Here is a 10,258-nt window from a genome sequence, read left to right as displayed (position 1 = left end):
AAAAAACTGACAATGCAGAGCTGCCAATGGCGCCCTCTATCTGTAGTCAGTATATATTCTTGCTCGGTAGAGCAACTTTCTCTTTTCCCTCTTTCATTGTCAATCATAGTGTTTGTCACAGTGTCTGTCTCTCTCTATGTATGCTTGGGGCTTACATAGACACAGAAATATCAGTAGGCGCAAACAAAAAAACACACACACACACAGACAGACAGACAGACAGACAGACAGACAGACACACAGACACACAGACAGACAGACAGACAGACACAGACAGACAAACAGACAGACAGACACCTCCCCATGGTAAACCCACGCACAAACACAAAGGCTCCTCACAATATTGAATATAATGGCAATAAAACAAGAATTCGGCTACAAAATTACATAATAACACACCAAATAACCATGTTGGCCGAGCCGAGCAACCCACTCGGAGCTGACTGGCCCTGGTCCCGGGGCACATGCTGCCAATCAGACACACCTTCTAGAAGCACATCTGGGTGCTGAGCTATGCTACACCTCACTTGACTCTCTGCGCTGGCTAACAGTGACTCAGTGACAAATTTCCAGCTAATGTACAACCTACTTCCTGGTATCCTGGTTCAAGTCCTGGTTTGAACCTCTCCGCAGGGTAAACCCATCTAAGCATGGTAACCTATCTAAGCATTTTAACCCATCTAAGCATGGTAAACCAAAGCTTAACCTATTGACGTTCAAATTCAAGTTACTGTCATACGGTATCTTTCAACAGTAGCATTCATAATAGGCACACACACACACACACACACACACACACAGACACACACACACACACACACACACACACACACACACGTACACACACGCACATGATTATACACATACTATATACACAAAAATAACCTACAAACACACATATATTCATACAGTACATAACTTTACATCCATACACACACAGACATTACGGTTGCCAACAACTGAGGACCCAAGTACCCGATTGCATCGAGTTGATCACATTTTCTATTTGCCTCTGCTTGTCCCCAGTTCTTTGCGTGTGACTCGTGGACCCTGGGAGGCCTGTGACCATGATGTTTGCTCCTGTCTGTCTGCTGCTGCTACTGGGGGAGCGTGCGCTGGGTGGCGGCTACCCCCCCATGCCACAGATGAAGTACATGCAGCCCATGATGAAAGGACCCATCGGACCCCCCTTTCGAGAGGGCAAAGGGCATTACATTGGTGAGTCATTCATGTAACAAACGATCAACAACCGGCTCACGGGATCCACAGCAAGCGTTGGCTGTTGACGGTCCAGTTGAAACACTCATCCCATAGTTAATCAGGCTGGCATTTCTGCAACATCCCATCCCATCCATAAGCCAGCTTCCATTGTCTCATAACCGTCAAGACAGCACCGACACGGGGTTCCGTCTGGGTGCAGATGGCCAGACCAGTGGAGGGCCTATGTTTTCGGAAGAAAACAACAAAGCAAAACCGACGTGATCTGTGGGTTTCTGAGAGCTCAGATACCGACAGATAAATGGGATCAGAGTTGAGTGCGCTGCTGAAGGAGTTCACGGTAGGCTTGAGCTGAATCCAATATCTAAGATCCAAAGTAAACAGAGTGAGCGTTGCTGCGACGGAGAGGGTTATACGTGATATCACAAAGCAATGTGTTTTTCCTTATTTTTTTGTATTTCTTTGAGTCGATCTGCAGGCGCACGACAACCAGGATATGAGTAGCAATTCGGAGGAAATTGCAAAGATAAGCCCCCCCCCCCCCCCCCCCCCCCCCCCCACCGCCCATGTATGAAGAAGAAACACCATGCATACAAAGTGCATTACAGGATCTTCCAAATTTGAGAAAAAGTTGATTGTGGGTTAGTTAGAGAGAGAGAGAGAGAGAGAGAGAGAGAGAGAGAGAGAGAGAGAGACAGACAGGGGGGGGAGAGAGAGAGAGAGAGAGAGAGAGAGAGATCAATGTGATCATCACTGAACGGACACGAAGCGATGCGTGATTTGATCAGATCATCTGTTACACGCAGGGTCCTTATCCGTCCCACTCACTGCTGAAGGAACAAAAAAAGAAAAAACAGAGAGCAAACCAAACTTCAGCTTCTTGAGGTTGTCGACGCCGGTGTGTTTAATTGACTAACTTCCCAGAGGGAGAGAAAAACGAGAGAGAGAGAGAGTGCGTGCAGACGCAAAATCGACACACAGCTGCAAGGAGGAGATCACACATATACCCATACGCACATGCACACAGCACATGCAAATTCAGGCAGAGAGAGAGATTTGGTAGATCTTCGTCGGGAGCCTAATTGAGATCTGATTGCTAACTGTTTGTTGAGTGCTACCGGCTAGTTGATCTTCCGATGGGAATAGTTTTGCCATCTGTTTTGTTTACTAATTCAGAGAAATGAGAGAGAAAAGAATGGCTAGGAGGAATGCATACAGAAGATGAATATCTGATTGACATTAAGGTTGACATTTTATGAAATACCAAAGAGGTTCAAAATATTTGTTTATATTTGGTTGGTGCACATAATGTTAGGGGAAGATGCTTTCTCGAGATACAAAGGCAGAATAAAAGTAATATATAGATTCACATGTATGCATCACAGATAGCCATCGCTGTTACCCAGAATGTTGTGGTAAAGAAGAGCCAGGTCGACTCGACTCAAATCCCCCAGATTCCACTTTGAAGAAATACTTATTTTCTTTCGCTGCAGTGAACTTGATGCTTTTGCTACCACCAAGTGGTCAGAAGTGTATATTGGAACTATTGGCATTATTCACATTGCATTATTTATTAAAAGTATAATACTATAGCAATATAACAGAAGGGTTCATCTATGTGTATCTATCTTTATGATGTTCATCTGTTCCATTCGTATTTGAAGCTTTTACATCATGTCATGAAATAATTTTCATTACGAAGGTAGCATGCCACATTGATCTCTGTCAAATGAAGATTGTTGAGCAATTGCTTTTGTTTTTGATTTTCTCCAGCCACCAGATATGTATACTGGTTGGCATACACCATTACCGTGTCTTCAGCAGAAGAGCACTGCTGAAACAGATGGCTCTGGTCGTATCACATTAAGTTGAACACCTACTCATCTTGATTTAAAAGAGCTTCAACGTGTTGGTTCATTCAGACCTAGAAGAAATGAAATATACAGCAATAATTGCTCAGACAGGGATGCAAATGAAACTTCACATTTTTGGTTGTGTTCGGTTATGTATTTTTGAGAAGGAGATGCTTATAGCATGTCCTAAACCTTTAGTATTTTCATTTAACTGTCTGTGTCATTGGTTGTCACTGTACTCGAAAAACCCTATCAAATCCACTGTAAATCAATGGTCCCCAATCCCTTCTCCTAGATTTAAATTCTGATATTCTTTATAGATATATTATAAATATCACCAAAGTATAAGCATAACAATTGACCATAACAATATACTGAAGCAGAACAGATTCCTAGGACCAGTTCCCGACACAGTCAATGGGCAAGTCAATAATCCAGAGATTATTTTTGTGTAGCATCTCAACCCAGCACAGGATCTTGACTAAATTTGTTTTCCCTGTTGTTGCTTCCTCTTGCTTTATTGAGTCTGGATTGAGCTCCAGTGGGACAGCTTTGTCGATGGTGCCAGAGATATTTAATACAAGAGATGTCGGCTCAGTTGGACACTTATGCTTAAAATGGAGAGACGTTGATATCGCACACAGAAGTAAACTGATTGAAAACACCAAAGTCTTGCAAGAAGCTTGATAAAGCGTAATCCAGTGAAAGATGGCAATTAAAAATCCTCTTCAAACACATCTATTGTACACTTCCTGGCACATCCCTTTCCACATCCCTCTGCTGTCACATTGCTGAATAATGCACCCCTTACAATTAAGGTTATGCTAGCTTTGTGTGAGTGAATTGAAGATGAAGAACATAAAATCGTATGTGTGAATATTTTATGTATAAGCTTCAAATGCATCCTATGAGTTATTTTCATCAATATCTGGATATACATGTTATGTTAGATATTGCCTCCAACTGCTGCTTTGACTCAAAGTTAGCTTGTTATTGTCATATATATATATATATATATATATATATATATATATATATATTTATTTATTTATGGATCCTCCTTTCTCAAATATGTTTTATTTACACTTTTTGGTCATACAGGCACAACATATTATTTTCCTGCAGGGGGCAGTATAAAGCTTCGATTGTTTCATATATTATAGCAGGCTCGAAAGAGAAAAGGAAGAGAAGTAACCCGTTTTGGAATGTTTTTAATCTAGGATTAATCAAAACACTCAATAAATGACACCATACCATTTATTATATGTTACCATACAATTGTATGGTTTCATGTTACTCATTGTGTGAGTAACTAAATGACTTAACTCGATTACTCATCATTATTATATCATTTTTACATTGAGTAATTGCTTAAAATAATTAAATCCAATAGAGACTGTTCAGTCATGTAGAAAAGCTTATATAGATAATTCTATTTTATTAAGATGGAGGCATTTTTTATGGAAATATAATAAATATATATAATATTTGGGGGATTTCTTCAAGCTTTTCTTTTTAAATGCTATGCTACTTAATTGTAGACTTAATGACCAAAGTCATCCTCTGTCCTTGTAGATATGCCGCCAATGGTGGAAGTAAAGGGGGAACCCGGCCCTCAAGGGAAGCCTGGACCAAGAGGACCTCCAGGACCATCAGGACTTCCAGGAAAACCAGGACTGGGTAAACCCGGTCTCAACGGGCCTGTTGGTCCACAGGGTCCACCAGGATTTCCAGGAAATGGCAAGCCCGGACTTTCAGGCCTCCCAGGGAAGGTTGGTCAGAAGGGGATGCCAGGTCTCAATGGTGAGGTTGGCCCTCGTGGTGAACCAGGATCCAGAGGTCTACCAGGGCAGCCTGGCTTCCCTGGCCCAGCTGGTCTGTCTCTAAATGGGAAACCAGGGCCTTCTGGCATCAGAGGACCCCCTGGTACGCGTGGGGAGCCAGGGCTAAAGGGAGGCCCTGGCAATCCAGGCGAGCGTGGACTCAAGGGTGAGAATGGAATTGGGAAGCCAGGACTTCCTGGTATAAGGGGCCCTCCAGGACTTAAGGGAAGTGCAGGACCTCCCGGTGTACCAGGTATGGGAAAACCAGGACCAAATGGGTTGCCAGGTCAGCCAGGTCCTAAAGGTGAACTAGGAATTCCAGGGAACCAAGGAGAGCCAGGAGAGGCCGGTACTCCGGGATTGCAGGGTCAACCAGGGCCTACAGGGTTAGGGAAGCCTGGTTTAGATGGGTTACCTGGAGTCGTAGGCCCAGTTGGGTCAAAGGGGGAACCAGGGCTAAGAGGTTCTGCTGGATTTCCTGGAGCCCCTGGCTACGGTAAGCCTGGACCATCTGGGCCAAAGGGAGACAAAGGGCATAGTGGGTTGCCTGGTAATTCTGGGGACAAAGGAGAAGCAGGAATGGAGGGTCAACCAGGGAACTCAGGTAATGATGGACAACCAGGACCTCCAGGACTTCAGGGCCCCATGGGGCTGCCAGGAAAACATGGTATGCCTGGACTTAAAGGAGAATTTGGCCCCCAGGGGCCTCGGGGCCTACCTGGCCTAAGAGGCGATCAAGGACCCAATGGACTCCCGGGAAAATATGGCGTTCCAGGGGAAAAAGGACTTCCTGGTCCTAATGGAGCAATTGGAAAACCAGGACCTAAAGGCGAGGCAGGACATATTGGCTTACCTGGAAATGCAGGTCTTACAGGTGCACCAGGAAGTAAAGGTGAGTCAGGGTTCATGGGGGCCCCAGGACCTAGGGGTCAGTCCGGCATTCCTGGTCTGCAGGGACCATTAGGTCCGATGGGACCTCAGGGTGTCCCAGGGCTTAAAGGTGATTCTGGGATGCCAGGAGTTCCAGGGTTGGGTAAAATGGGAGAGAAGGGAACTTCAGGTCCCCAAGGTCCTCCAGGGAAACCAGGGAACAGTGGACTTAATGGCCATCCGGGTGTTGCTGGTCCCCCAGGGCCACCTGGTCCACCAGGAAACGGCCAAACGGTTGTGGCAGGACCATCCGATACACAGATTGAAGGTGGTGAGGTACCAGGGGACAAAAGGAAGCCTGTGTATAGCTTTGGTGCGCTCTCTGCCTCTGTGGCACCTGCCTTCACCGCTATACTGTCAACACCTTTCCCTCCTTCCGGAATGCCAATCAAGTTCGACAGGACCCTGTACAATGGGCAAAACGCATACAACACTGCCACCGGCATGTTCACCGCCCCGATGTCTGGTGTTTTCTACTTTGCCTACCACATGCATGTAAAGGGAACCAGCCTTTGGGTGGCACTGTACAAGAACAATGTGCCAGCCACCTACACCTATGACGAATACAAGAAGGGCTACATGGACCAGGCCTCTGGTAGTGCGGTGCTAGAGCTGAAGGAGGGGGACCAGGTATGGGTCCAGATGCCCTCGGATCAGGCCAACGGCCTGTACTCCACAGAGTACATCCACTCCTCTTTCTCAGGATTCCTACTCTGTCCAACATAACTTATTTTTCCAATGATAGGCCCATGAATTGGTATCTCAGAAGAAGAGCCCCACATCTAAAATAAACCAAGAGTCAGGATCAAACAAAACAACAAGAGTACATTTTACATTGTTATGCCATTATGTACATTGGCATTACCCACATCAACCTTAACAAAATAAAAATAAAGAAACTTTGTGACAAACACAACGGAGAGAGATAAAAGGCAGGCGAAGATATTCATGCTGTGTTCTGTGTAGCCTTGAATTGTTTTAGTTTTTTTTATGTTGTTGCTGTTTCTTAGCTCATATAATTATTTTAAGTGTTATAAATTTATTGAATTTATTTGTTCTTATCAGCATTAATGTTTTTTTGTTGTTCATCTGATTCCGACTTTTAAGTAAGTAGCTTACTTTGCAACTTGTAAGCAACAGACCTTCCCATGTGACTGCACATCACACCCATATGCTCTGACACCAAGAGGATTACATTAACATAACTTTTTGGGCCAGAAAAACTCTACTGCATGCAGTCACTTCAAACATAAAATGCAGTTAATGGCAGATATTACAAAGCAGTGAACATATACAACACAGAAAGCAGTAAACATATATAAAATACACACATTACGCATGAGTTAATGTCAATATTAAATTACTATTCATTTTTGTGATTATTCTTTGTGGAATTGACAGAAGGAACTTCTCTTTATTTTTAAAAGAAGTACCTGATGTCACCTTGGTGTATGTTGGATGTGTGTGTTACATTCAGGCCTGCTTTCCTTTGTCAAATATCGGTTACCACCATTAGTATGAACTGTGTTTCTTTTCCAACTATTTTTCTGTTAGTACAACTACAATCAAATGGCAGTTTTTTAAAAGCTTTACCATTTATTTCCTCATGCTCATTCAGTGATGAGTAATTCAGTAATTATTCCAATTCCCTCATCACCAAAACCCAGCATATGCTGTCACCTAGCGTCACCTTGAGCTGTAACCATGACATCACTTTTTTTTAATTTGAAAAGAGCCATTGAGATTTCAGTGTCATGCTGCCCTTCCCAAAAAGGCACTCTTTCCGATCAATCTTAGCAGTGAAAATAACTTCCTCATGGAGAGGAAGTTATTTTCAGCTTGATGGGACATACTTTGAGGTGCATATATATTAATGCAACCTACGTGAAGGGAGCTAGTGAAGTCCAGATGTTGAGAAAGATTAACTATGATTTAACATGCCCCCAGTCAAATTCTTGAGAGGTAGTGAGACAGAGGCATACATTATGTCTTTGCGCAATTCTACTGGTTAAGGTGTACACTCTGTGTCTGTGTGTGTGCGCGCTCACCATTAAGGATTATTATTCTAAACTCAAGAGATATCCCAAGTGCTTAACATTTAGTCAATGCTCCACAAGACACATAGTCTTAACATGTTCTGTTTATCGTTTAAGTTAACTGTGATGATCTTCAAAAAGGTGTAATATCTTTCCACAATAATCTTTGTTATACAAAGCAACCTGGATACAAATTCTCGAACTTGACCATGGTCTGCTATGAAGCACAGTGAAGGTGATGGTCATGATGATAGATGCTACTTTAAAATAGCAATATGCATTTAATTAAGGATAACTTCAAAGGTGAAATATCAGTGTACTCTATGAAGAATATTGATTGATTGACAATTATACCTGAATGGAAACTACACACTATCCTTTAAATTCAATCACAGTCCACAAGATTATTTAACGCTCCCACCCACACACACACCCACACACACACTGGCGTACAAAGCAAACAATGGGTTTAGTCCTGCCATATCTGTCTCCTAACATGCACACACACACACACACACACACACACACACACACACACACACACACACACACACACACACACACACCCACACACACACACACACACACACACACACACACACACATATGATCAAATATTTATCAATATTGCTCTGAGTCTTGTTGACAGTAAAGGTTCATGTTGTACTATGTATTGTTTTCCCCTCCCACTTTTAAATGTTTGGACTTCATTTGAGTGAAATCTTACTATTATTCAATTTCCTTTATGTTTGAATAGACAATGTCACTTGCATTCAGTTTGCCGTGGGTGCAGATTGTATCAACAAGTGTCAGTAAGTTGTATGTTTTGTTTTCATCACAACATGCTTTTGTTTTATATTGTATGGATTAAGGAAAACAGAGAAAGTAAACAAGGCCTTGTTTAGGCTCTTAAGGGATATTTGTTTGCTTTAGCTGAATTAAGTGTCAATGAATTCCCATTTGCACATGAAATTAATGAAGATGTATTTATACATTTATGATAATTTAATAGGAATGCCAAAACTGACCACCGGAGCCTAGAACGTATGGTATTCGATAGCGATGATGAGTAAAGAGCATTTACGACATGTATTAAGCATCGTAGCATTGTTTGTGAAGGACTTTGGAACTTTCCTATCATTTTGTGTAATGTACAATGTGTAAACATATAGATTTTTTTATGTCTTATACATTGCTATTGCGTATGCTCTATGCAATAGATTTTGGGTTTAAAATGCACTCTTTTTGATTGAAAAATGTTTTGTCAGCGTATACAGAATCTACAGTACTTGATTGTATTGATACCACATCAATAAATACTTCCTTGTACACCCGTCCCACATTTGTTTTTATATCATGCTATGAATGAAGGGGATGTAAATCCTGTGTTAGTAACCAATAGGTTTATTTTGTCTGTGGCAAGCCCATACAAAATTAAAGTGATCATTCAAAATTGACTTTCAGAGATGTCTTGGAATTCACTGGATTTGAATGCCTAGACATTTTAGACCACTCTGAATGTACCATACCTTTTTATGTAATACAAGCTTAGCACAGTTATATACATTTTTACACCCTTGAGCATGAAACTCATACATTGTTAGTCTCGGTTATTTCAACATATTTTATGAGCAGTGTTTGGGCTGATAACTGGAACTCAGAATATAATGTGTCTGAACACATCAGAAAGGTGTTTCTGAGGCAAAAAGAATAAACCCATAAATAATATTGAATATGATGACATGGTAGGGTATATCTGCCAAGCAGTAGCACCCCCTTTGGCAGACAACAATTATTTTGTAGTGTAACTAAACTTTAGCGGTACTGTTTATTCATGTTTAAAACACGTAATTATCCAGGCACTCGTTTAAAAACCCAACCTAGATCCCTTCCTACTAAACAGTTTCACACCCATATCTAAATAAACATTATTGTTAACAGTCATCGAAGAGGTTGTTAAGTCACAGCTTATGTAATTTCTGAGTCACAATAACATTCCACAGAAAGTAGAGTACAGAGACCGCCATGATCTTGATCGACATGATTGAGAACTGATCCTTGCTACCGATTCTGGACATTGTGTCTACTTCTAATATATGAACTGCTGCCTGCCAAACTGTTGATCATGCCATACTAATTGACCGTCTCAAGTATGGAGTCAGTATTGGTAGCAGAGCTTTGGCCTCGCTCACCTTATATCTCAATAACAGAACATCTCTGTCAATAAAGGCCCTTTGTTGTCATCCTCTGCCAACATTTTCTGTTGAATCCCCAAAAGTTCTTTAAGGAATCTAATAAACTGCCTTACGGTCATAATCTGCTCAATGGATGAATATTTTTTTTTATTTGATTGCAAATATGAAATTGTTTTATGCCAACGTAAATACTAAAAACATGG

At 41.8% G+C, this 10,258-nt stretch overlaps 1 protein-coding gene across 1 annotated transcript in view; it reads left to right on the top strand.

Annotated features, from left to right (window-relative positions):
* col8a2 (collagen, type VIII, alpha 2) overlaps positions 1-9,189 on the top strand; it is a 43,852-nt gene extending 34,663 nt beyond the window's left edge. The window contains exons 2-3 of the mRNA XM_079749574.1: positions 1,027-1,218; positions 4,647-9,189. Of these exons, the coding sequence (XP_079605700.1) occupies positions 1,068-1,218; positions 4,647-6,550 (2,055 nt within the window). The 5' untranslated portion in view covers positions 1,027-1,067 and the 3' untranslated portion in view covers positions 6,551-9,189. The remainder of the gene's footprint in view (positions 1-1,026; positions 1,219-4,646) is intronic.
* The last annotated feature ends 1,069 nt before the right edge of the window (positions 9,190-10,258 follow it).

The sequence above is a fragment of the Pollachius pollachius genome (genome assembly GCF_949987615.1).
Source record: "Pollachius pollachius genome assembly, chromosome: 13".
Lineage (NCBI taxonomy): Eukaryota > Metazoa > Chordata > Actinopteri > Gadiformes > Gadidae > Pollachius > Pollachius pollachius.
The sequence above is the reverse complement of the archived record's forward strand: the minus strand, read 5'-3'. Positions and strand labels throughout refer to the sequence as shown.